The sequence below is a fragment of the Athene noctua genome, chromosome 1 (assembly GCF_965140245.1).
Source record: "Athene noctua chromosome 1, bAthNoc1.hap1.1, whole genome shotgun sequence".
Lineage (NCBI taxonomy): Eukaryota > Metazoa > Chordata > Aves > Strigiformes > Strigidae > Athene > Athene noctua.
Genome location: NC_134037.1, coordinates 218,795,881 through 218,823,697, shown reverse-complemented (window position 1 = coordinate 218,823,697; position 27,817 = coordinate 218,795,881). Strand labels below are relative to the sequence as shown.

At 36.0% G+C, this 27,817-nt stretch overlaps 1 protein-coding gene across 16 annotated transcripts in view; it reads right to left on the bottom strand.

Moving 5' to 3' along the window:
• Positions 1-3,397: 3,397 nt before the first annotated feature.
• Positions 3,398-27,817, bottom strand: part of MYCBP2 (MYC binding protein 2) — a 205,505-nt gene continuing 181,085 nt past the window's right edge. For 15 of the 16 annotated variants that reach the window (XM_074911767.1, XM_074911899.1, XM_074911785.1 and 12 more), the window contains 18 exons: positions 27,640-27,705; positions 25,158-25,397; positions 24,923-25,021; positions 23,889-23,969; positions 22,398-22,664; positions 19,561-19,844; positions 19,166-19,262; positions 16,892-17,011; positions 15,067-15,168; positions 13,260-13,388; positions 10,636-10,768; positions 10,262-10,365; positions 8,938-9,126; positions 8,310-8,417; positions 7,069-7,278; positions 4,967-5,074; positions 4,608-4,773; positions 3,398-3,798 (listed from right to left, as the gene is read on the bottom strand). In XM_074911767.1, coding sequence (XP_074767868.1) covers positions 3,683-3,798; positions 4,608-4,773; positions 4,967-5,074; positions 7,069-7,278; positions 8,310-8,417; positions 8,938-9,126; positions 10,262-10,365; positions 10,636-10,768; positions 13,260-13,388; positions 15,067-15,168; positions 16,892-17,011; positions 19,166-19,262; positions 19,561-19,844; positions 22,398-22,664; positions 23,889-23,969; positions 24,923-25,021; positions 25,158-25,397; positions 27,640-27,705 — 2,619 coding nt within the window. In that variant the 3' untranslated portion in view covers positions 3,398-3,682. The remainder of the gene's footprint in view (positions 3,799-4,607; positions 4,774-4,966; positions 5,075-7,068; positions 7,279-8,309; positions 8,418-8,937; positions 9,127-10,261; positions 10,366-10,635; positions 10,769-13,259; positions 13,389-15,066; positions 15,169-16,891; positions 17,012-19,165; positions 19,263-19,560; positions 19,845-22,397; positions 22,665-23,888; positions 23,970-24,922; positions 25,022-25,157; positions 25,398-27,639; positions 27,706-27,817) is intronic. The other variant, XM_074911776.1, reaches the window with a different exon arrangement.

Here is a 27,817-nt window from a genome sequence, read left to right as displayed (position 1 = left end):
CTTTCTGCAATGTCCTTGTTGGGCAGAAGTTTTCTTTTTGTATTTTTTTTTCATGACCCCTCATCAAGTCAGTTTACAGTTAGAAAGATGAGTTTTCTAACGAAATGCCCTCTGAATTAAGTTTGTTACAGACATCTAATCCGTGACCTGGGAACACAGAAGTGCTGAAATCCCTGGTGTAAATGCCTTTTATGTATTAGTTGACACCCGCATTATTAACACTTTAAAATAAGGTTCCTCTTTGGGTATTTACACAGGAAAAAATTATTCTCACTTTTTGTAACATCTTACATTAGCTTTAAAATGGTTCAGCATACACTGTATGCCAGATTGGGCAGCTCCAGGTTGTGCTGTGTGTCTCCTTGGCTGGATGCAGTCAGCCAGGAAGAGCTGCAGTGCCCAGCCTGACTTGGGCGCTGCTCCTCCTGCTGCCCCTCCACACGGCAGCTCTGCTCCTGGCGCGTGGGAAGAGGCTCCTAACATGGAGAAACAGCAGCCAGAAAGCAATGGAAGGAGAGAGAGGACTTGTCTGTGGTGGATGAGGACAGAAATCAGCACCTGAGTGTCTTGGTGAAGAGCAGGGTGACAGTGACTTGAGGCTTTGAGGGTAGATGAGAAGCAGAGTGGGGAGGGGGCTGGGTTTGAAGGAGATGTGTCTGACTAGTATGGTAGGGAGATCCTTAATAAATACACCGGGCTCTGCTTTCTTCCACCTTCTGTCCTATGTACACCTGTTGTACTCTAACTGCTGGTTTAATACCACTGTATAATTCAAATCTACTGCAGTACCTCCCAACTCCTAGATGTATTAATTCTGATAACCCTACAGCACATTTCTTGTATGATAAGTATAAGAGTCCTTAGAACATCATTCTGCATCTTTCATTCTACATTTACCATTCTGAAGCGATTCAGGAATCGCTTGTACGTGTCCAATACAAGTTCACAGGTTGTAAGTGTAGGATTGTCAAGTACTGAGTAAGGAATTTATATTTTCAAGTGAAGTCACTTAGTCTTTTTAAGGTCCATAGTAGATCTCCAACAAACATCTGGCAACATTAAAACACAAACTATCAAACCTCAGGCCGCAATGTCTACCCTTCACCCACCAGAATCTGGTGAGTCCTATGCCAGAAGAAAGACCGAGGATCTGTTTATGAAAAAAACCCATTAACCAGGAAACATGGAGCCACAAACGTGGAAAAACACCTCAGACTTTGACCTTTCACTCTTTGTATCTTGCCATCCTCTCAGAAAAAAATCTGCTGTAGTGCTCAAGGTTGTGGTGTCTTGGGTCCAAAACACTGCTTCTGCTTCAGACTTCAGAGTAGGTTGTGATGACCTCTTTATAAATGCACATTGTAGTCATCTACATCGGAGCTATTCAGGAGGCTTGTGGTTTATTTTGAGATGAAACGAACCACATCCCAGAAGTGCTTGCCCCTCCCCACTGAAGATGACTATGTCCAAGGTAAACATCTAGAGTATGGGCATAATTTGGACAGGTGAATCATACTCTCTGTAAGTGAAGTATGATATAGGAAGAATCTTGACTCTTCAAGATACTGAATAAAACCACCATATCAGCTTCCTCCGGACATTCAAACAGAGGGCTTAATATGATTTTAAACTGTTGGTGATTTTTTTGTGGAATGAAGGACTTCATCTGCAGGTACAGGACCTGTCTCTCTCTTACCTACTTGTTATGTCCTTGCAAATTAAGTTTTATCTTGAATCTCTCCCCCCTGATATCCATCCATAGTAATATGGTTTTGTTTCCTTTTTATTTTTTAAAAATATATAATTCCTGACTTGACCAAGCTGACAGCTTAGTAAAAAGTACTAAGTACAATCATTTATTTGCACTAGGATAGCTGCTGGCTGTGATCTTAGTATAGTTGGCTGTTCTAAAGAAAACATCAATTCCCCGATTTTTTTTTTTTTTTAATACTTGATTCCTACAGGATCTTACCTAAGACTTCTGTCAATTTAATGAATGTAATTTCTTTCTTGTATTCTCTCTCTTTTCAGAATCATGACTGTTGTCATTTCATGGTTGTTTTCATCTAAACTGCCTTTCAGTCATAATAAAATCTAGTAAAGCTGCCTTTTAGTTGCTTTTTCTGCTTCATATACCATATTTATTTCAAATATATTCCAAGAACTTACCAAGCAGCCTATCTCCTGATGTATTTCTTACTAAACAGGTATCAACTAGTTAGAATTCCTCACTGTCATAAGTTTAATTGTTTGGATAACTGTTAGTTGTTAAAAAAAAGAAAAGATGTGGAGTATTTCTTTGAAAGTCTAGTGCAAGCCCTACGTTTGACAACCTTTGTCTCTGTGCCTGCAACATCTCCCACCCCCCTACGTTGCTACTGGGAATGAGATAAATCGTACTTCAGAGGGGTGTGTTTTTCCCCAGCTGTTACAAAGAGCAGGCAGACATCTACATTACAGATGTCTGAAGTTAGGTGAGGTGGATGCCATGGTTCCAGTCTGATCAAGGTACTCTGTTTCATTGGGATGCCATCTACCAATATCTTAACTGTGAGAGCAGCTTGTTCATGTCTTCACTTGAATTTATAGATTGCTTTTCACCACAGAGGAGCAGAGGACTTGGGACTAATGAACATGTTGGGATTCATGGCAAAAGGCTCTTTGTCCTAGAAGAGGGGGTGATATTTTACTGAAGAGTCTTAATAATGGATAGAAGGAATTTAAAATGGAGTCTTTTTTTGTGTTTTAAAGCACTACTGGAAATTGTAATGGAAATCACTACTCCATATGAATGCTAGTACATTTATCCAGCTTTTCTTGTAAAGATTTGAGCAGTGCTCTTTGTCTTAAGTACTTCCATAACAACCAGTTTACTCAATCAGCTTTCCTACTTTTTAAAAGAACCTGCTGAAATAATTATATGAACCACTCCCCTCCTCCCTCCCATTTTAAAAAACATTTCTGAAAATGGAGACTTACACATTCATTAGACTTTCACTGTATAAAAATGTACAGTGGCTTTATTGACATGTACATTCCATTATGTTTACAGCTGCAAGATATGAGGCACACTCAGTATTGCACTTCATTAAAATTTCAGGCTCAAACATAACCCAGAAGTTTAAATGAAACTGCTGTTGTAATTTAATAATTCTTATACAGGACAAACATTGATACCTTTATATACAGCAAGATACTTGTTACATTTATGCCTTCCTAACACAATTTTTTTTTTTTTTGTAACAGTCTAGGAAATAAACCAGAATATTCCTCTTTCCCATCCCCACTTGTGATGCGTTACAATTGTACAAGATTACAAAAAGTCAGTATACAATAATCAATATTTTTTTTCTTTCTCCTGAAAGCCAGCATCATTCATAGTCCACAGACACACAGATCCTTTAATAGCAATTATTTATTTGTAAATGTCCAATGTTTCCTAGCCAATGACTGTAATGGCCACATGCAAACACCTCACAAGTTTTGATGTCTCGGTTCAAAAAAATGTCAATATCTCACAGCAAGAATTATGTACATGGTATTTGGCATCCTTCTTGCACTGTAAATTGTTCCTTTTACCTGGATTATGAAATGGTCCCGTCCTCATCCCAGCTGGACTTTATTTTCAGGACACTTGAAGGATGAGGGCACCTGTTTTGCTCTGGTTAAAAAAAATGCTAGTCTAAAAAGTGTGAGCATTTCTGCAAACCCCACAACCCAGAGCAAACTCTTCACCAGTGGGTGGATGGACAACATGAAGTGGACATTCTGTTCCTTCAAGTTGTTTACCTTTGGGACCTACAGTGAATTTAAGAGTAAGGGGAAAATAAACAAAACAATTAATGGTTGGAGACTTCAGTCTAAATAAACATAGATTACACTTCCTCAAAACACAAACTAAGTGAAGGTAATATAGTCTGTAATATGAACTTAGAATGCATCAAAAAAAAAAAAAGGCTTAAGAAACAGCAGATAGGTGCTTTCACACAGTAAATTCAAGCGAGAAGTTTAGAAGCTGAATAGGCCAAGAGAGAAAATGCCATCCAATTAGATTTGACAAAACATGAGCAAAAACTGTAAGCTCCTTAAAACAGTTATGTCAAATGTTGAACTGGTGTTAAAAAAAAAAAGTAAAACTGCTGTGCAATTTTAAATAAATCTAATTCAAGGTAAAAAAGGCAAAAAGCTTATATGGAGAATCACAAAATAAGTTTAATCTCATTAATACTGGGGAAGAAATTAGCACAATCTAAAAGCAAAATCTGTAAATATGAACAAGAGTTATACTCTGCAGTAAAAAAAATAATTCTAAGGCTATATCAGGAATCTCATCTGGAGTCTGAACTGGTGTAGGTAAATTTGAATGCCTTTCTGTATCAAACTATCTAAAGTTTAGAGGATCAGGGTGATGACATTGCCTGTATTATTGCCAGAAAAGCAAAAAATCAAATGCAGGCATAGAACAAACCCATTCTATTATTATTCAAGGTACTGAATTTAAAATTTGTATGACCGACCCTGTGGTTTTCCTCAAAATCACTGGCAAGAATATCAATTAGAACTAATTACTAATCTCAGAATTCAGAAATGCTTTATAAAAATACTACCTGCAGGACAGTGTGGGAGTTCTTCTTTAGGGATGCTTGTCATTCTTTGGAAATCATCATGGCAAGCATTGCAAAAATGCGTTGTCCCAAAACAGAAAAAAACAGCAACTGAACAGCAGTAGCGGCATTTGTATTCTAAGAAATCTGTACCGTGTTTGGGACACATCTAAACAAAAGAAAACAAGCACCAATAAATGAAATAGCCATGCTGTAACAATCCGAACACATTTCTACATTCTGTAGCATATATTAATATTACACAATACACATAATTACAAAGTACCGTGAGTTATTGTACAGCTCAGGTACTCAGAGCTTCATAATGAAATAAAAACCATGAATACAAGTTCTTTACTTACCTGAGCCCTTGAAACATCAGAGCATGCACCACAAATAAGCTCTCTTGGATCATAGTCATCTCCTTGTCCAGCCTCAGCATCACAACGAGCTTCACCACCAAAATATGCCTAAATTTCATATAGAAATGACTGGACATTAAACCAGAAACAACTATTATTTTAACAAATTCAATGTGTAAGGGAAAAATGATGAATAAGGGTCATTACTGTCATCTCCACTATTTTGTTAACTCTCAACTCTGACTCTAGATACATGTCTTTGAGGTACTAAGACAAATGTCTCTCGATCTCAGGATAAATAGGACCAAAAATTGTGCAACGCACTCTGGCTTATGCAAGTGACTGTACGGCTTGTGAAACAGTATTTGGATGCTCTATGAACAGAGTGTGTAAGGAAGACAGGACCGAGGCTGCAGTCAGCAGAGAAAGATTCTACCAGGAGGGCTTTTTACTAACCAAAAGGAGTGTCAGTTCTTAGGCTCATGTGGGATCTCTTATAATTAGAATTTTTCTATTTTCTACAAATTCATTCTACTTTCTGATCTTACTCTACCAGGACACACTGGGCACAAAAATGGACCAAGACTGCCAACTGATGAATTTCCTCTTATACTAAAGTGTTTTCACACGAGTAGTGAGATGAGGCAACAAGTAACTTCCTTGCTTCCTTTGTGACCATATTATTCACTAACTAGATAATGCACAAAGTTCTTGCTCTCAGCAGTTCTCACCTTTTTGCCACAATTGTAAAAGGACAGGGAAAGTGGTCTTAAGGCAACTATGATGAAGGAAAAATTTAAGAAGCCCACCATCCCCTAACATCTACAGACTAAAAAAGAAAAGGAAGAGTCCTATGGAATGTATGCCAGGGAATCAGGTAGTAGTTTGGGGTGAACAGATGCTGGAGGAAGGAAGTAAGTTAGAAATTCCATAGTTGAATGTTGTTGTTCAGACATACAGACACAGTATGAAAGGCAATAATGAGATAGGAAGGAAAAATAGGGCAGTTAGAAAAACACTGAAATACCGAGTATCAAAATACTGGAAGGAACGCATAATGAAAAACAGGGACAGGACTAAACCCGAGATACAGTAAAATGAAAAAAGAAATCATTTTTGTAAGGGAGGTAAAAAAGGCAGTAGGCTAATTGCTAAGGGATGCGGAGTGAAAAGTGATTAACTATGGGAGGCAGGAACAGAAACAAACTGAGTAACTCTGTAGTAACAAGCTAGAGGGATTCATTACTGCTCTTCTCTAGCATATGGAAGTTAATCCTTTCTCCTCTTATTTCCAAAATGTGCACTTCCATTAAACAAAATGTTGGGGTTTCCCTTGAAAACCTTATCATGAGACTGCTTTATTCCATTCATTCCTAAGGGAACAAGGAAAAAGGGCTGGTCAAGATGGGCACTAAAATCAGCTTCAGATGAAAGAAGCAATGGGAGGGGATTCATTGGTTATCCAAAATTTCTCTAACTATAGTCTCTAACCACAGATTAAGAATGTTTGTCTCTTCTCTGCTGGTGGGGAAACCGGGCTCTTTGTATACAATTTTTGTATTCTGGATAAATTTCATATTCTCTACCTGAAGAAAACTATACACATATGTCCCAGAGTCCATCAGGCTAGACCACACATTTCCTCTTTCTACTCTCCTTTTTCATTCTTCTAACACTTCTGACCCCAAATCAGTTTACTGCAGTTGCAACAAGCTCCAGCTTCAGTAAAAGTAGTATTTAGGTGGAATCTTAGTGAGGAACTCTCCATATCAGAGAATAAAGCTTATGTTTATTCTATTTAATGGCCACATAAAGTATGAGTTGGAAGAGGGATCGTTGGTGTTCTGACACAGTATCATCTACACATTCTTCTAAGAGGGCCATCACCTCAGTATGCTTTTGATTTCTGAACCGCTCTGTAGATACTTCTGAGCTTTACAAAGTAAGACACTATGTACATCTAATTTGTTCAACACTTCTTTTAAATTATGATTTACCAAAAATTTATTTTCCTGCTTTCCTACTCCATACTTCCACTCTTTAAGAAATTACTTTTGAAACTAGAACATACATCTAATTTGAGAAAGTACTCATTGTCATACCTTTTTGCACTTGTAGCAAACATAGTAAGCGTATCTGTTCATAGCGTAGCCAGCTGGGTCATTGTAAAATCTAACACCTGGGGTTGTGATGGCCTCGCTCTTGTGCAACCCTTCATACTCCAATCTCATTAATGCTTTTCTCCTTACATCTTCATAGAGTTCTTTGATTGGATCAAGCAAATCCTTTAATACTGTATGATTGATTTTGTTCTGAAATTTAAAAAAAAAAATGATTAAAACATCTTGCATCTTTATTACAAGAGCTGTGATAATTTGTATTACAGTCAAACACAAATGGGGTAACGGATGTCATAAAAACCTAAGAGCTCAGGCAATGGACATTTCAAGAAATGGCTGATACAGTATATACTTTGTTTGCTGCAAAGATAGTAGCCAGGGATGCTTTTTAGATGGCATTTTGTTATATGAAATCAGCACTTACAACAGACTTGTAACAAGCACAGAGGGATGGTAAAGGGTACCTGAAATATTCACCAAAGCATAGGAATATTCTGATATTATATTTTCTCTTAATTTTGGTCCTTTTTGACTTACTGCTCAGCAATTAAGAATAATGACTGACAGTCCTCTATGCCAGGTCTTTATCAAATGATCACAAGCTATTGCCATAAATTACCAAAGTACAGCACGAGAGAAGAAACACAGCATGCAGAATGGCTGACCATTCACAAATTTCATATTCCTAGGGTGTTAAGGTGCTCTCCTTCCCAGAAGCTAACATATGCTTTTGCTTAGAGCAATTACGATTTTGTAGAGTACAAGAGGACTTTTTAGGAATTTAAGCTGAACTAAGTACATACATCCTTCAGCTCTGTCCTCATACTGAAAAGCAAAGCAGCTTTGAAAGGGGTTAGTGTAATAGAGAAGCCAAGTTTCTCGCTTCAGATAATGTGCATTAATTACTTATTCCCCTCCCCACTGTCCCCAAATATGGGGAATTTATAAGCTAATGGTGCTAAGAATAGAACAGCATTAAGATAATGTCTCCCTTATGCTTTCTTTTAAGAGGACCCTTACTTCAGGGAACAGTAGGGGAAGGTGAAAAGATGCATCAATGATATTCTTTTTTTAGTGACATGAGAAATTAAGGAAACAAGTAACACGTAAGTAATTCGTATTGTAACAGGCAATATTTAAAAAAACCCCAAAACCAAAACCAAAAGCAAAGGCAGTATTAAGCAACTTGTTTGACCTAGGCAGTAAACACATAGCTCATTTACCTTGCAAATAGGACAGGACATAAACCCAAAAGTTATCCTTGGCCCAAGCCATCTGTTTTCTAGTACTCGTTGACAGCATTGCAAATGGAAAACGTGGCTGCAGTCCAGCTTTAGAAAAGAATACATGTAAGTGAACGCTGAAGTTACATTAACCACTAAAAGATAAGTAGTTATTTGCTTTTAACTGAAAACCTATATTAATTCCAAAATAAGTATCCTAGATAGGGGTCCTAGAAGACCCCTATTTTCTTCTTAATAAAGAGAAAGAATATAAAATCGTTGTTAAAATAACCTTTCCAGTCCAAAACCACTACTGGATATATGAAATGTATATGAAGTATATCCATTAATTACCTCAGTTGCTTTTCTCATTGATTAAATACCATATATTTTAATAAAGCAGACAGGGCAAACTAAATGGATACCACCTTATTTCTTGGAATAGCAGTAATGCCAGACAAAAAGAAAGCTTTTTCAGTAACGTATCGCTCCAGTGCCTGTTTTGAAATTTTTAAGGGTATAATTTGAAGGACTTTATATTTTAACTCCTTCCACATTTAGCATTACAACCATAAGATTAATCCCTTAAAAGAGGGGGGGAATAAAAAAAACCAAACAAACAAAACACCTGAATAGCTGGTGCTGCTGAAAGTGCTTCAGTAAAGCAGATCATGCACATGTCATCAGCATCTTGTTTAAGAGTTGCAGCGTTCTTATCACAGCCATGCAAGCACGGCAAACAGTGCTCTTCGTTCTTAACGCCTCCACATGGATGACCACAGGGGTGTGTCTTGCTGCAGGCAATTTTAGCATACTCCTATTAAAAATAAATAATTAATCTTTTTTCGCCCTCCACTGTATGGTTTGATATAGTGTTAGTCTTTGAAGGATTGCTGTTTTGTGCAATAAACTAAGACAAAAGACTCATGATTCACATTTACTGCTACAGCAGGTACTTGGGAAAAACTGCATATCTTGGGTACTTAAAAGTAGAAGCGATACCTTCATTTACTTATGTTACACCTGAATAGTAATGGTATAATGAAGCCATAGTTTTTAAATTTTAATATAAAAAGAAATATTCTGTAATCCTCTCTATGTATTTTGTATATTAACAAGCCTCCTGCATCAACATTGCTTGTCCTGTATTAACAGCTTTTAAGATATCTGCAGATTTAGGTCCTTCAGGAAAGGTATGAAGTAACCCACTCTTAAGAATGCATTAGGAGCTATTCACTGACCACTATAAAGCACTTTTTACATGGAAATGGTATCTTAATCACCTCTAATTCCTACCCCTAATAAGTAGAAAACTTATAAAAGTTGCCCAGAAGCTAACAATGAATTGCACTGAATTAATTAACAATAATACAATATATTCAATAGGCTGAGAGAAAAAAAAAAAAAAAAAAAAGACAAATTTGCCACACATAAACAGAAATAAACAGGGCAGACTAAGAAACTGGTTAGGATTTGGCTCTCTGCCAATTGTACCAGTAATGTAGGGCACAAAACACTCAGAACGCATAGATACAGTTGAAAACCTGGCCAAGTCTTAAATGTTTTATGCTCACATAATATAAACAGGCTGCTATGCAAGCTAGTTTTGCAAGTCAGACTTTACGTTGACAGTGTATATTTTACTTTATACTTGGAATGCTATTGTGAAAACTTGCGATACTTTTGAAGATAATAATGAAACTACCTAGTGTTTTGTTTGATTATTGGTGATTGTAGCCCGTAATTAAACTAAACATTTACAATGTTGGAAGTATTTGAACTATAATATAATATTCAATTTGAATTACAATAGTCAATATTGTCATATGAGAGGTCTGATTTTAAATGGACCACAGGGATGAACAAGGTTTACTCAAAATAAGGAATCAATTTGATCCTGCAGTCCCTTCTATTTATGTAATTCGTGATGATTGGTATTTGCTAATACACACCTGGCAATCTGTATCAGAACAAACGCTTCCCACTGCTGACAATTCTGTTCCACTCCTACAACCACAGAAACGACATGCTTCAGAACTGCTGGTGGTCGGTTTGCCTAGGTCCGCAAAAATAAAAATACCATGAAAATCATTGTAATGAAACATAGGGGACTGATATTCTAACAACAGACATCTAAACAACAATCACAGAAAACAATCAGAAAACCAGCAATTCTTATAAAAACTATTTTCTTTTTATTAACAATTAAAAGCATTGCCCTGAAGCAGGTGAAAACCCCAACTGTTTGGTTTTTTTTTTGACAAATGCTCAAGTAAAAGGTAAAAATAATCAGGATAAAGAGCAAGAAATAATAGTTTTGTTTTACCTGTCTGTTCTCTAAACTCCACCATAGCCTTCATAGTTTTAGAATCTGCTAATGCCATGAGCCAGAAAAGTTTGGTCCTACCACAACCCTCGTGGAGATCAACTTTGATAGCTTCTTCTTCTTCTTTGAATACCTGTCAGGTTAACCAAACAGATAACAAAGAGCATTTCTATGTTATTTTTGTCACTGGGTCTTTCGATTTTCATCAGATGTTTTATAGATTCTGCAGAGTTTGTTGACTGCAAACTAATTTTTTAACGCATTCTGTAATTTGTACCTATTGCTGAATGGATAAAAGCTTTGTGTTTTTAGAAGTAAAAATACTTAAAATTAATGCTCGAGCATTAATGTGTCTGGGAAAGAATAGTGCAGGAATGTTAAGAACAGAGCTGCACAACGTTTTTTCTAATTTTAAAAATATGGAGCTTGGACTTCATGCCTACTATTCAACTCATCCAGTAGGCCACAGTGTATTAAAACCACAAGAAAACATTAGAAATATCTTCACAGAGCCATGCTAGTAGTTTATCAAAGCAACACTGACTTAATATATATTATATTATATATTATAACAATTAACACTGGTCTTAATAATATGTACTATGCAATAACAACTATAAAAGTGTGTAATATTAGTATTTTTGACTTTCACATACATACACAGTGGATATTTTTGGCTACAATAAGAACAACAAAATCTTTTCAAAATTAAAAAAGTGCATGAGATCCCTAGTGCATTTCATACAGTCTCTTCTTTTTCTCCTTTTCTAAGTTTTGAAGGCAGTTCTGTTTTCATTCATTTCACCTGCAAAGCAATAGAAGTTAGAATTTTCCTGGGTATGGATGTATACACTCAATTTGAACTCGTAATTCTTGTTAGAATCTGGGAAAAATCCCCAACTGCTTCGCAAAGGATTCACAGAAGCAGGTCATAGTAACTTACAGGCTGTCCTTTCTTGGAGGAAGAGAAAATACATTTCAGAGGTATGTATGACAGAAGTTGGACAAAGAACAGGAAGCTAACAGAAAACAGGAGACAAGGAACATTACAGAACTTAAAATTTATCTTGAGAGGCTTAACATGAAAGATGTAAAGGTGGTGAATAAAGATTAGACGTCTAAACATGCTTTTAGAAGTAAATAGGAAGATTTTGGATAGATTAAAGGAGAGATGTGAGGTTTTCTATGAAGTAAGAGCTTAGTTTTTATCAACTGTAATCTGAACAGTCTATACAGGAGAATTCAGGAAAACAAATGAGACTAGTGCTGAGGCCATGACGAAAGAGTAGACATGTAAACTCATCTACTTAGGATGACAAAACAGGAAAATTTCAAAGGCGACTGCAAAGATTCTGGCTAAGAAATAGAAGATAATAGAAACACATGGATCTTCCAGGCTGAGCCTACGCTGCAAATGCTGAGGCACCAAGAAGAAGGTCTATAGAGTGAAACTCTACCCCAGTGATCTGGTTTACATCACACATGCTCTAGACCAGCTGATCCCTTGCACTGAACCACCATTAGCAGTGTGTCCCTGCATCTATCTTTCTTTTGGTTTTAATTTCACCTAAAAGGAATCCAGTTCATGCACTCCAAGGCTGCTCTAAAACACAAATCAAGTCATGTTAAGGAGAGATGATCATATCTGCTTTAAAAGCCCATTCCTGATCGTAACTAAAAAAACTAATGTAGATGCACTCTAGGAGATGGAGAAGAGGAATGATTTCCATAGAATTAACTTTATTGACAAGATTTATTATTTTAGCCTTTGCACAAATTTAAGTAGTCAGAGGAAAAGGGGAAAACAAAGGACCACAAAAAAACCCCCAACAGAACAGAAATAGTGTCAAGAAAATGTTCAGTAGGTTCAGAGGTAAAGACATCTTCAATGTCAATTTCAATAAGAAAAAGAAATACTCCAAGGAGAATGTACTTTCAAGTTTAGAGATGAAGAGGATAAAAGAATAACACAAAAGAACACTAATTAGCAGAGTACACAGCAGTTCGTAAAAGCTCATCTAAGTCAAAGAGGAAAGACGTTTCAATCCTAAAACCAAAACAAATACAAATCGGGAAATTTTCAAGCTTACAGATGTGACAACTTATTTACCTGTGAAAAGACAGCGAGAGCTGGAAGAATATTGAAAAGTAAGAGAAAAGTAACATAAGGGAACCAGTAGGAATATTTGTCGTCAAGTGGTCTTCCTGGATATTAAAAAAATGTATATACATTAAAAATGAAAGGGTTGACAGCATTGACTCATGTGATAGAAGTAGTGAAGAAGATATAATTTAACAGGAATAAAGAATCAATGTATACTTTAGAAACTGCATAGACTTTCTTGAGTCTCCTAAAAAAATGTTTGAACAAGAGAGAAAAAAGCTGATGTGCATGAGAGTTAGAATCAAGGACTACTATATGATTTTCTAATCTTCTTCAGAAGATAACAAGAGAACAAGTGAAAATAACTGAAAAGAATTAAATGGAAACTTATATATCCCATCTCCAAAATAAAACAACATTTTCAGATTTCATACTTGCTACTGTCTTTTGCTTATATATTAATTGGGGAAATGCACAGAATGTATGAAGTGCATACAACATAATGTCATGTACACTCTACCTGTCTTTGATGACTCTTTGTTCGCCGATGGAGATGAAGGAATCTGTCACAATCTGTACACAAATTCCCACAGACATTACATAAAATGATTGCAGCAGTTTCACCATCATCATGGTTATCACACATTGGCTAAAAAACAAACAAAAAAAAAAAAAAAAAAAAAAAAATTTCTCTTTATTAAACCACTCATCATCTTTCAGCGGCTTTTTCTATTCTCCCCCCAAACACCCCTGCCCCAAATTAATAAAGGGGGATAAAAAGCTTGTTTAGACTATGAATTGCATCTTTAGAATAATCAGTATCTAAACAACTACTCCTGGACACAAAAAGTTCCAATTTATTACATCAGTTCTGATATTCTTCTTCTAATATTTTACATGATGTAGCAAAAAATGCATTTTTCAACAATACAGTTGAGACATTGTTTTCAACTAGTCTGAGAAAAGTTTTATGGGGTAACAGTGGGTTATGGGAATATTAACAAAAGAGTTCAGAGATATGAGGACTTGGGTCAGTCAACATACATGCCATTTACACTTAATTACTTTGATATGGTATGTTTACTCTGTTCAAACATCTAATCAAAGCTGTAAATCATCTGTAACTCAGAGAGAATACAATCGAAGTAGCAAATTTCAAAATCCATCATAAAATTAAGTTGCTTTACTGATACAGTTTTTTTAAAAATTCCACAGATGTTTGTTTTACAGTTCAAAATATCTACACATAGATCAATAACTGACTTTTATTATGTATATGTCTGAGAACAAGTTTCCATCATACCCCCAGAACATGTGCTTTCCATGATATTGCAACTTAGAGCAGAATCCTTTCAACAGCAGTCCCAGTAGGGGGCGGGGGGGACACAGTTCACCTCGAAATTTGAGTATCCTGGCATAAAACAGGATTCGGTTCGGCAGCTTGTATCCTGATTGACGATGTCTTGGCTACTCTTCTGACATTTCCAAAGCTCTATAGAAGTCCCTTGACTTTCTTAATCCTCAGAAACCTTTGCATCTGCCTCCTTCTCTCAGCAGAGTTTTAGTCCTTGCTGCTGCTGCAGCTCTGCCCTGGATTCTCTTTCTACCTACACTAAACTGCTTTGCACTAAGCATCCGCAGTTGATAGTGAGAAGGCATGATATTCCGTTGCCTCCCACAGGACCCCACCTAACCAAGTTATAAAGAGACTAGCTTCATTATTTTGCTCTTTCCAGATTTGTATTTTAAAAAAAAATAAAAAAAAAATCTAAGTTTTTTGTGATACTGAAAAATACAGACAGAAACTTGATTAACCCATCATATTCCATATTAAATTTGAAAATCCTCTGGGTAAATAGCTATACTAAATTCAGTTAGAAAGAGCTTCTTTCTCTTTGGGGTAATCACTCAGTACTAAGATGGAGAAGAGGAAGTTAAATTACAGAGAAGTTATTGAGGAACACAAAAAGAATTTACTTTATTATGTGACAGAGATCCAGACAGAAAGAAAAGAGCTCTGATAGAAGGTGCCATATTAACTGAGTCAATCTTCTCTCAAAAATCCATCCTACAGGTGATAGGAAGGCCTTGATTGATCCTGAATACCAGCAGAATTGCTACTTTATTGTTTCAAGTTGGAATTTCTATTTTCTGAGTAGTGCTTGTCTAGAACACAAGTACACCAAACATGTATGTACAATATCCATGGGGGACAGCAGGAAGGAATAAAGTTAGGCCAAGTCTACCTTTCCCTATCATTATTCTAAATTATTTGACTCCTGAATAAATCAAAAATAAACATAAAAAGATATGATATTCTGTCTCACCATCTGTTTCTGTTGTCCATCCTTTCCCATCCATCTTCCTGAGGACAGTCTATCAACATGATCTTGATCAAGTACACAGAGGGATGCTAAGGCCAGCCATAGCTATTGAAAGGCAAGATAGAATGAAATATTTCAGAAATACTAAAAAAAAAAATAATCTCAAATACTAAAAATATACATTTCAGCAGGCAAGAATATGACTGTTACCTGCAAACTGTTATCCTCATTAGTTGAAGTCTGCTCATACAATGCAAGTTTTTTCTTTTCCAAAAGAAGTCAAGCACACAATAGAACTTACTGAACTTTTGGCAATTACCTTGTTTCTTTCAGGTGTATTACTTTATGGTCATAAATACAGTAGTTAGCACACAAGAGAGAAACAGTGAAGAAACACAAAGATCAACCAGAGAATATTATAGAGAAATATGGCAAATACAGACTTGCATTATCACTCCCAAACATTGCAGGCTTTGGTGGAGAAGAAGAAATTCAAGAACACAGACTAATAAAAAAAACCCCAAACCAACAAAACTTTAGCTCAATGAGATTAGTTTGCCTATGTTCTCTCCTCACTGTAAAAGGCATTTGAGATTATCTAGAAAAGGGTTCCGAGCTAACTATTATTCAGAGGAAGCTTTTATCTCCCTCTCCATTAACTACAATGAAATCCTAAAGATACATGAGGATAATCTGTTGATAGGCCTGCAATCCAAACTGAAATGCACCTGAAGGCTGCATTTTACAGTAGTTTTTGATCAAAGGTTTGATTTGAACAAAATGGCTTTAATTGTAATCATCTTCTGGACTCCCCCAAAGAAATGCACACCTCCATGACAAAACAAAGAGCTAGGCTGACATTCAGTGCTTCTCTGAGACCCGATTAAACTAACACAGTGACAGCAGGAGCTGGTGGTATTCTCAGATTGTGTCTTCCGAAAAGCAAAGAATTTATGAGTAAGGGGATAAAAAGGACAACTGGTGTAGCCTTTTAAGATGGAAAACAACATGGGTGTCAAATGCTTGTAACCACTGCAAACCTCTTCTTCTACATGTAATTATTACGCTCGAGAAGACAAAAATCTGGACTCCCTAAAATGGTAGGAATGTCATAATCTACAAGCATGCATTTGTGGTATTTCAAACAATCTATTAAAGTTAAGTTAGTCCAAGTTGCTATAAGAGAATCATGGAGTAAGATTAAAAAAACCCAAACACCCCAGGTAAATAACAGAGGATTCAGCAAATGATTTTTCATTTTGAGACTAAAACACAGGTGAAGCTTAGCTTAATTGTCCTAGAGAGTGTTTGTTACTGAGTGTTTTCATAAACACAGCCTTGATATGTGGCACCTGATGACTCAGAAGTCAAACCACTTAAAATAATGGTGCAGAGATTGGAAAAAGACAGCTGATATATATTGTGCAATTTTCCATGCAGATGATCTCGTAAGTTTAGTAAAAGAGAAGTATCACAAACTTAAAGCAGAATTACCTCAAGGGTAAAACCCCAAATGTATAACACTTATTCTTCATTACTTGGGAGGTATCCAAGACACATATTTAATCAAAATTCACTTTTTATTGGTGTATATCTGCCACAAAAAACCTCAATCTGCTGTGACACAGAGAAAGCAGGACTTTTATTAGGAAAAATAGTGATTGTTTTAGGATACCTGACCATTATGCACACAGATAGATTTGGAAAATATAAACTGCATTGTTTCCCAAAACAACCTGTATAAGGAAGTTTTTCCTAAAATAGGAAGGCTCTTGGATGGCCTCCTACTGCATGTTTACAATGAACTAATGTCAAGTAAAGTTCTTACTCTGGTTGTTGCAATGCACCTCACTGGTGACCTGTATTCTTCTTCCATTTTGGTCAGAGCTATGATGGTTTCTGCAATAGCATTCTTTGTCACACGGGACCAAGCTTCTGATAGATGACCCTGGTAAAGAGAAAACAATTTATTACAGATTTTATTAATTATTAAGAACAACGAAACCTGTAATTAGAGCTGGAGCTGCTACATACAACAACATCAGGTTAGGATCTCAAGTTAGAATAGAAAAAGAGGAAGTCAGGCCTGACTGACAAATCAGGTGTTTTCAAATCAGACAGATCAGGTAAAAACTAGCCCTCAAATACTCAGGTGACTGACTGAGGTAGTCTCTGAGCAACTACTGCAATAACTAACCTGGAACAGCCAGAGGGTATATGATTTGAAGAATGAAAGGGGATATCCCTAAAGCCCCCCTGCCAGAAGGAAAAAAGATACAGAGCTGGAACACAACTAAATGACAGTGAACAACACACAGATTTCAGTGGGTTCCTGGAGAACGTCACTCGCCTAGCTTGGTCTTCATGAATATTCTCCACAGTTTCTATATTTGAAAGAAATAAAGAGGAGTACACAGGAAACATCAGAAATGTAGCATACTTTCCAAACCAACCTTAAAGTTTCTGAGCTTATGGCACTGATTCATACCCTAAAGTTCCTGACTCAAGAGACTGCAGAATCCTTAAATTCTTAATGTAATCTCTAAATCTCTAAACCTCATGCTAAGGGTGACAGAAATAACTGAGACTCACTGGACTCTAAAAAGGAAGCTATAGTGACTAACTCAGATCTAGGTACCTACACACTGCAAATGCTGAAAAAGTGAGTCACATTTTTAACTTATAAAGTGACCAGTAAAACTGGTATCACCCTACTGATAATTAGCTGCTCTAAAATCCTCAAAGAAGGGTTTCTAAACTAGGACCCCTCTATTCCTCTACCCACTTTTGGGTAACAGGGCCAAATCTCCAAACAAGTTTTGAGCATGCCTAAAGCACAGAAGCCAGTTGCAAAATGTAATCAAGAAATGTTATTATTCCCAACTGTGAATGGCCTCAGTCAGGTCTCCCTCATCTAGACTAAAGGGAAATAAAGTTTGATCTTCATACAGGAGAAGAGAAGAGTCAATATTTGTCCAGAGAAGGGCAACGAAGCTGGTGCAGGGTCTGGAGCACAGGTCGTACGAGGAGCGGCTGAGGGAACTGGGGGTGTTTAGTCTGGAGAAGAGGAGGCTGAGGGGAGACCTCATCACCCTCTACAGCTACCTGAAAGGAGGTTGCAGAGAGCTGGGGATGAGCCTCTTTAACCAAGTAACAAGCGATAGGACAAGAGGGAATGGCCTCAAGTTGCACCAGGGAAGGTTTAGACTGGATGTTAGGAAGCATTTCTTTACAGAATGGGTTCTTAGGTGTTGGAATGGGCTGCCCAGGGAGGTGGTGGAGTCCCCATCCCCGGAGGTGTTTAAGAGTCGGGTTGACATAGCGCTGAGGGATATGGTGTAGTTGGGAACTGTCAGTGTGAGGTTAATGGTTGGACTGAATGATCTTCAAGGTCTTTTCCAACCTAGATGATTCTGTGATTCTGTTTAGAAAATAGGACTCCAAAGCTGAACACACTGAAACAGCTTTCTGAGAGTAATCACAGAGGAAAGTCTATGTTATTGGGGGTGTCTCACTGATATAGGTACAGAATGTAGAAAAACAAAACCAACCTCCCAATTAAACACTTGTCCCCTAAACATTTTTTGTCTGCTTTTTTTTTTATTTGTTGTTGTTGATTTTTGTGGTTTTTTTGTTTTGTTTTTGTTTTCTTTCCAGTATTGTTTCTGGGAAATAGCTGAATCACTTTTCATCAAATTCTTCTGCTAAAAAACTTGCCTGAAACAGATATTTTTTAACTTTTCAATTGTAGTTCAGAGTGTTCAAGTCTTAAAAAGCTAGGCTTCTAAGTTAATAATGTAGAAAATAACATGTAATTATTTACTTCTTAAATTTCTGGTACGACTTATTTAAAAGCTTATTTCTCAACTGGATTTCTGTTTAGCAGAATAAGAACTGAGTTCCTACTGCTCCTAGACTAAGACTCTACCCAGAAGACTGGACCTTTTTCTTCTTGAGATCAATTCACATTTAACAGCTCAACCCAATACTAACTGTAATAGAAAGCAATGAAAAAATGTATCAGAAATATCTGAATAACCTCCACACATTATTAACAGAAATTCTTGAATATCCTCCATACATTTAAAGGATAGAAACTTACTGCTGCCATGTCTTTAATGAGTTTAATAATGATCTCTGAAATCTGTGTAGGTGTTGAACCCTTCATCCACCAATGGCTTTCACCTCGCCGAATATAGCTGCAAAGGATATATGGTAATACATGAAATAAATTCAAGTAATTTGTTACTATTGGTCAAAATCCAGCACAAAGAAATAGTGCATATATTCATCATAGAATAGGTTGTGTTTTTGTTGTGCTTTTTCTTTTTCTTTTTTTTTTTAAATCAAACTAATAATATGACTCATACAGTCAAAGTGTTATGCCATTTTTTCAATTTATAGAACAAAGGTCATAAAAGACAATATAACTGACTTCAAAAAAAGTAATTATTTTGTGCCTTTATTTTGAGAATATATATATATTTTTAAACAAACCTGGAATTGAAGATCATTGGAAGTGTGACTGTAGTAACTCCTTTGCCTGCAGTAGTGCCAGCTGTCCCTGTTATAGTAGTTCCTTTGGCTTTTAGCTGTACAGTGAGAGCTTTGGCAATGCATCCCAAAAACATGTCTAAGATACCTAGTTTATTCCAATCTCCTTTTTCTGTTGAGTGAATGATATCACTTATATCTGCTGGTGGAAGAGACTTCACTCCTATAATACTAGCCAGGCGACTAGGGGTTACCTCGGGCAAAACACGTCTTAATAATGATGTTACCTGGAGAAAAAAAATCAGAACAATTATATTATAAACATGTTACCCACTTTGCATATAATCTTTAGATGCTAGAAACTCTGTCGTAGAACTGTTAGAGACACTTTAGACTTCTGGATACAAAGAACTTGCCTCGAGGTACTGAGAATCATGACACACTTTTCTTCCTCCACTGGTTTTCCTTGTGATACTCTAACTGAAACTTGTTGAGAAGTAAATCTGTGCCAATTGCTGTGGATCTAACAGCAGCTGTCTTGGATTTATATGCTTCAACCTTACCAGCTGGTGGAACTGGGGTTGAAATTGGCTATATCATGCAAATTTGGGTCCCAATCAGGATGTATGAAAGCTTAAGAAATTAACATTTCTGATTTCTCAAGCTTTCAATATTCTCTTGAAAAACTGTTTACATTTTAAGAAAAACCCCTTGCATTTTGCATATCTGCAATATATCATAATTACTAAGTGGGGCAGTATCTGCCTCTAGGAGAGTTAAAATGTGATGTTGTTACAGTTGAGAAAACTGGAAAATGAGAAGTAGAGAGTGTGAGACAGAAAAACTTCTGAAACGGGAACTAAAAATCCACCTAGAGAAGGCATACCACCTAGCAACAACAAGCTAGCGCATTAACTGTACTAAAGCAAATATTTTATATGTCTATATAGTTATGTATATTATATGCATATAAACATACATATACTCAGAAAACATTCAAGTTCAGAAACAGATATTAAAGCTCTGAGGAATCCGAGAGCAGAAAGAAACAGTTCCACACTACTACACTCATAGCCTGAGTGTAAAACAAAGATGCTAAGGACTCATGCCACATCAGTAACAGGCACAGCTAACTAAAAGTCTCTCACCTTATCTATACAGGTTATATGGGCATTATATATGCATAATATGAAATATCCAAACAACACTGGATTTTTAGGTCCTGTCCATTTGACAGACATTTCAACCATTCTCTACTCATGCAAGGTCTAATCTCAACCAGCAAAGCCTCTGCTTCATCTGTTATGTTTTAGCAAGACTGTCCCATAATTATGGATTATGGTTTTTAAAAAAGTTATCCCATAACATAATAACTTAAATTATTTAATCGGTAAAATAAAAATTATCCCATAATTCTAGCTGTCACTATGCATTGAGATCAAACATGATATTAAAAGGGCAAGAATTAACAATGTCCTCCTCAAATCATGTAAATATTTACCGACATTTGGAGCACATGCAGCACATATAAATGGGGGCAACCGTGTAGCGCTCTTGGGCCCTTTCCCCAGAGTGAAGTGGCATGAGATCTTACTAAAATTAAGTAGACACCTCACTAGCTTCCTTCCATACCTGAAAACTTAATTGCTTTTTCTTCAGAATTATTTCCAATAAATAAATAAATCAGCTTTTAAACTTGAGAAATGGGAAGTTATAGCTCTGATATTTAAAAGGAGCACCTCTGGTTCTTGAAATGGTATGTAATAATTCTTGACAGTACTGTGTTTCATAAGTAGACAAATGCAATACATGAACATTAAGAAGTCTTTTTAGAATGTAGTACATCACACAGGTCTAAATGTAAGTACTGCCAGTCACAAGGCAGTGCCAACTTCAGAATCTGAACTTCCTTCTTAAAAAACAGAATTCTGAGTCACTGCAACAGAAAGACCTGACAAACTGAACATACGTAACAGGACATGAATGAGTCTGTTGAAAACATGAACAACTGGGCTACTGTGAAGTAAGATTCACTGAAGAATCCTTCGCAACATCACTTCAAAACAGAGACTGTGTGCTTATGTAAAAGATCCCCGTTAGGACCCACAAAATGACTATTCGCTCTTGTGTATCCTACTTCATTTCAGCAACATACCCTGCCAAGCAAACCATACGTCCCTTTGATGTATGGTTTGAGAAAGCAATTTATATTACTGCATTCAAAATCCTTCAGAATAAAGAAAAGAAAGGTGAAGAGTGGTATTACTCAAAGGCATTTCAGAATAGTTTGCTGATTTAGGTTCATGATGACGTGTTAATCATGCAATTTTGGGTTCCTACACCTCAGCTCTACCTCTTGGAGACAAAGCATTACAAACTTACTCAAAAGTGAGTTTTAATTTCATAACTGCAGCCTTTATTGTCTTCAACACTGTGCTTCCTAAAATAGTTTCATACACAAGTTGCGGTGGTGCTGGAGTATATATGTATTTATATATCAAAGAGTTAAAATTTCATCATTTTAACCCCATTCAAAAACTGGGAAACAACCCTAAAACCTGACACTCAAATTCCAAAAAGACATTCTGTGATTTGTTTTTAAATGTTCATAAATTTCTATTCACAAGAACAAAATGAGTTGCTTTATTTACAGTTACCTATGTGAAATATAGGGATGATCTGAGTATGATTGGGAAAATATTTTTGAAGAGAAAACACAAAACTACACTTCACAAAAAGGTATGTTCAAATACACATTACACTATTGTGCACACAATTAAAGGATTCTAAAGACTTTTTTCTAGAAATACCAAGATAGACAAGGAACAGTTAGTACTCACCTGCCTCTGCACCCTGGGAGAAGCAGTGTGTAGCAATGAGAAAAGATCCTGGAGCAGGGTCAGCTGCTGAGCCAGATATTGCCGGCCCACATTGGAACCACTCAGTGCCAGAACCATTGACAGCAGCTCAAAGCAGTAAGCGTCAGAAGAAGCATCTTCATCATTAGGCTGTGAGTTGGCGTTCTCTTTGCTAGAAATGGCATGCTCCCACTCTTCACGCACACGGGTTGCTTCCATTCGTATCGCCTGGACTATATGAGCACACACCTATCCAAACAGAATCCAAATACACAGTAACTCTTAAGAACTTTCAGAAAGTGAAAGAGATTGTGTGTTATGTACCTTCACAACTATAACTAAAATGGAAAGCCTATGAAATTTGGCCTGTGCTTAAATTATTTTCAACATTAAATAAAGAATAAAATTTAGATTTACAGGGAAGATTAGATAAAATTCTTTAGCGTTAAGATTTAGATTTAATACTGAATTTGCTCATCTTCATTCTGGAAAACTTCACTGAAATAAATGATTTTTAATTGCACTTCCTGCCTTTTAATTTGTTTTAACACAGAATTCAGATTAAAAAACCCACAAAACCTCTAAAGAAATACATTTACTCAATACTCACAAAAGAAAAGGACTTGGTAAAAGACTTAGTCTCTTGTTTACTTTACTATTCAGGAAGCTTAGAAAGTTTTAGAAACCATGTTTTCATTTTTCCAATAGAATGTTAAAAAGAATATTTAAGAGATTTTAAAGTTTGCTGAGATGGGTTACAAAAAAGTAGATTCTGCACGACTTACTAATCTAAGAAACTTCAAAATTAACCTAATACTTCCTGTATTACTCTGAAAATCTTTACAGCAATATTTGTCTTGTGATAGGTGTAATAAAGATAATATAAAAGATGTCTTAATTTGTATATTTTTAAAAAAGTCAGTATTCAAAAGAAAAAACATACTCTAGCTACTGCTTTATGTTAAGAAAAACAAAGGTAAGTAAGAAAAGCACAAACTCAAAACTTTCATTAACTGAAGGAAAGTGTAATTTAAGTATCTACATACTGATTACCTTTTTAGGATTCATTTTATCAAACCTAAATACTTTTTGATGACATAAATGGGGAGAAAACGTGCAAAACTAAGATTCTAAACTCTGTCTCTGAACCTCTCCTAGAAATTTGAGAGGGTCTACTATTATGCTATTAATAAACATGAAGTACCTTTTACAACTCAATTCTAAAACTGTTTTAAATTGATCCTAATAAGATAGGAGGTTTTATCCTATTACACTGGATTTTTTTAGCATCAATTTCAGCAGATTTATCATACAAAACACACACACACTACTTTAAAATGTAAACCAAAATTAGATTATAAAGAACAGCAGAACTCAAAGCATCAAGTGAAAGGTACTATATTCACTGAAAATGAGCATATTTATTCCAACACATGAACATTTAATCCTCAAAGCATTTCAGAATTAACAAACCTGCTTCTGCAAATTTGTCAGTTTGCTCCGGCTGAATATGATCCCTACCATGTGCTCCTTCAGGTCTGCATCTGATGTTGCCTTCATAAAAAAGCAGATTTGATATTAGAACAAGAGTTTCAAGAACACTTCCTAATTACTGCAGCAATTAACATGTAATATCAACAAACTTTGTTCTAAAAGTTTGTAGCTTTTTGGTACAGAGAAATAAGATACATAAGCAAGATCAATTTAACTATAGTTAATAAATACCTCTTAGATGTATTTACTTTCTTTCTAAGAGGAAATCTGAGCATGAAATAAATTAATAGGCAAAACAAGTGAAGTACAATTATCCGAGATTCAATCTCTTCACGTAGCTTAATGCAATCACTGATTAAGTCTTTATAAAGCAGTGCATGGAATAAATTTTTCAATTTACATATTTCACAATAAAAGGAACAGGGAACACACAATTAAGTTATTGCACAGTAGGCGTGACAAAAATACACTTTTACAAAAATAATTCATGGAGTTCATGGAACTTATTGCCACTAGATACTGGGCAGAGGAAAACCATACATTATCTGAAAAACAAAATCACTTTCATACAGTCCAATTTTGGCTATTAAACATGACAGTCCACATACAGTGACCTTTTCAGCAACACTTCTTAAACTAATCCTTGCCGGAATACAGGAGAGTATAATGGGTAAAGAGGATGCTCGTGCAGTTTCTTAATACTTTTTCTCTAAACATCAACAGAGCCCCTCTTAAGGCACAAGGCAATGGGCAAGAAGGACTTTCAGGTCGACCAGTACTGCAGGTGCCAAGTACTTCTGTAATTGTAGGCATAAATTGCGCCACCTAAACCCATATGCTCTAATTATAATTTACTACTAAAAATAATGATAATTTAAAAAAAATAAGCAATTGTGATATTTTACTTCTGTTTTGATCTGAAAATTATGTAGCGTAAGACATACAACAAATACTGAAAATCATGCTAGATAATTTTTTCAGCCAAGTATTATTGATAGAATACAAATAAATACATTGTGTACTTTTTCTTCTCCTTCTGGGGAAGACAACAGTGCTTTCTCTTCTTGTTCTGGGGTTGGTTCAGCATCTCCAGAGATGAGTTTTCCAAATACCTGGAAGAAAGACAGTGACAATTAGCTTATCTCAAAGACAAACTTGTGCAGATGTGACATTTTACATCAAAACATAAAGCACTAAATTCTACAGTTCATGGTAACTTTCACTGTAAACACATCATTAAAATCCCACCTGGGATGTAATAAGTCGGAATACTCGCAGTGTCTCAGATTCACAGTTTCTTTGTTGAGCTACACTTGCAGAAATCTGGCCTGCTATTTTAATGCTTTCACCATCTTTCCATCCAAGAATTTTCACTTGTCGAACTCTTAGTGTGTTCTCTGGACCCTTCAATTCAATTTTGATGATGTGATTATCACCCCCAGGAAGTTCACTTGTTACCCAGCCAATATGTCTTGAATCCAAGTCTACCTATTAAACAGGAATATAAAGATGGGAACTGACATTACATCAAACAAAAAGTCACCTACTTCTTAAACAAACCCATCATGTATCACTGGAACCAATACAGTGTTTGCTATGAAATTTCCATCCTGAGAAGTAGAACTATCATATTTACTTATAAGAATATTCAACCTCATGAATTCAGATTTAAAAAGTTTTCAAAATTAAAGAAAAAGGACATACAGTAATTTATTTTTTGTCTTTAAAGCCTATTAGAAATAGTGTTCTAGCTATCCCTTTTATCCTCTAAGCAACAGTTCACACATTCAAAAAACCACTTTGAACTAGTATTTCCTCACTACTTGTCATTTAAAAAAACCTGTCATAATTTAACTGAAAATATAACACACAATTTCATCCCTACTCACATACACCCCTGCCAAAGAAATTGTAACTGTGGAAGCCAATGTCTGATTTAATAACTGTAAAAAAAAAAATCAAATTAAGTTCATTTTAAAATAAATATAATTTTTAAAAAAAAAGAACGTAAATAATGTCGTATGATTTAAACTGTGATGTCACTACTGGAAGCCAAAACCTGATAGGGTGCAGTGACTCACATCATCGCTCAGAGCAACCTTGGGTGGGCCTAAATTACACTTGTCCCTGAGCCAAGTGAGCCACCTCTTGTAACCACGGGCTCATTTGTAACCAAGCCAGTATTTCTTCTTTCCCATTTCTATGCTAATTCTCAATTTCTGCATCAAACTGTGCTGCAGCAGACAAGGCCCTTTGTTTTTTCTTAAAATACTATGAGCCAGGGTATGCATGAGTTACAGTACAGTATGTGGGTGTGTTTGAAAATAAAAACCCTGTTGGAGGAGTGTCAGAGGACTGTTCAGCAAAGAGGAAGCAAAGCTGCATCGAGTCCTGCCTGTCTTCTGGGAGTGAACCAACCCTGGAAGAACGCCTGGACACTGTGTTTGAGCAGACAGAAACAAGGCCAGGGAGCAAGCTAACAACCTGTACGAATGACCATGTGTCCAGTGCCTGAGCTCTGCTGTGGCCTTCTTTTCTTTCACTGGATAGCCAGGCATACCAAGTGTCTTCTCACAATAAAAAAGTAATCTCCAAGAGGAGGAGGTGTGTCCCCATCTATATTTTGTAGCTATACATAAAGACTTAAAAAGAAATACACACACACAACCTTTTTATCTGTCTACATATATATACGCACTCTTACTTAACCGTTTAGTATGAGCCCACTGTACTGAAGTTTTGTTTCTTCAGATTTGTAACATCCTTTGGAGTTGTATCTTTGTCTTAAATGCTCTCTGAAGCTAAGAGGTAGAGAAAAGCAAACTCTCTCTCTGTCATAAGACAATGCTGCTTCTTTAAAAATTTTACAACTGACTGTCAATAACCAAATATTAAAGTTTTAAGCCCAAAATGGCAACTGCCTGCTTGAAACCTTCAACACCTTTGATGGGTCACATCAGTGCCAAAATATTAAACACTGTTCTCTGTGTAAAAAACCATGCATCTATCATTTGGCTTAGCAACAGAAGTACAAAGACTGAATACTCTTCTGAATGAGTCACCGGACAGAAGTCTTCAGCTACCTAAAGTTGAGAACTAAACTGGCAGGTTAAAATGTGTGCTTATAAACGTGTATTAGACCATGTAACTAGAAAAACTTGTGTTAAGCGTAAATGATTTATTTTCTACTTTCTTGTGGCATTTTAATGCTGCTAACTCTTTAAGCTGCATTTCTCTAATGAAAAATGATTCCATGAAACAGATAAAACGCAATGACAGTGCAACACTAAGAAGCTAGGCATAAGAATATCTAACAACATGTAATACTACTTAATGCAATTATTTCAGATATATTCAGATATGCATACCCTAGAAACAAAATCAAACAGCTTGTTGTACCTTATAAAACACAACCTAAACAGTCTTTTTGGAAATGTTTTACATGATCACTTATCCTTTCAGCTGTAGTAATAGAAAAAAATAAAAATCAAAGGAACATTTTATATTACCCTGTTCTGCTTCAGTAAAAGAGTAAAAGCTTGAGCAATATTCAGTATGTATGACTGAATTCTGTCATTAATAATACAGTCTTTTCCAAGAATGATGCCTGATACTTGTAAAACAATTTACCTACCACAACAAATGGAAAATATTTGCTTAGAAAAATCTCTGCTATTATGCAGCCAAAAAATGACAGCAATTTTTCAGTGTCAACTGTTAAAATGTTTACCTGCTTTATTCTGCAGAGATCTTCTACTGCCTTGCCAGTTAGGAAGGTCATTGAAGTTACTTTGTTCTGCAACAGACAAGCAAAATAAGTACAACACGCTTCAACTGAGGACCATTCTACTATTTCTTCTGTATTATGAGAGTATGTACATAAAAGAAAAACATGTTGTTTCATTACA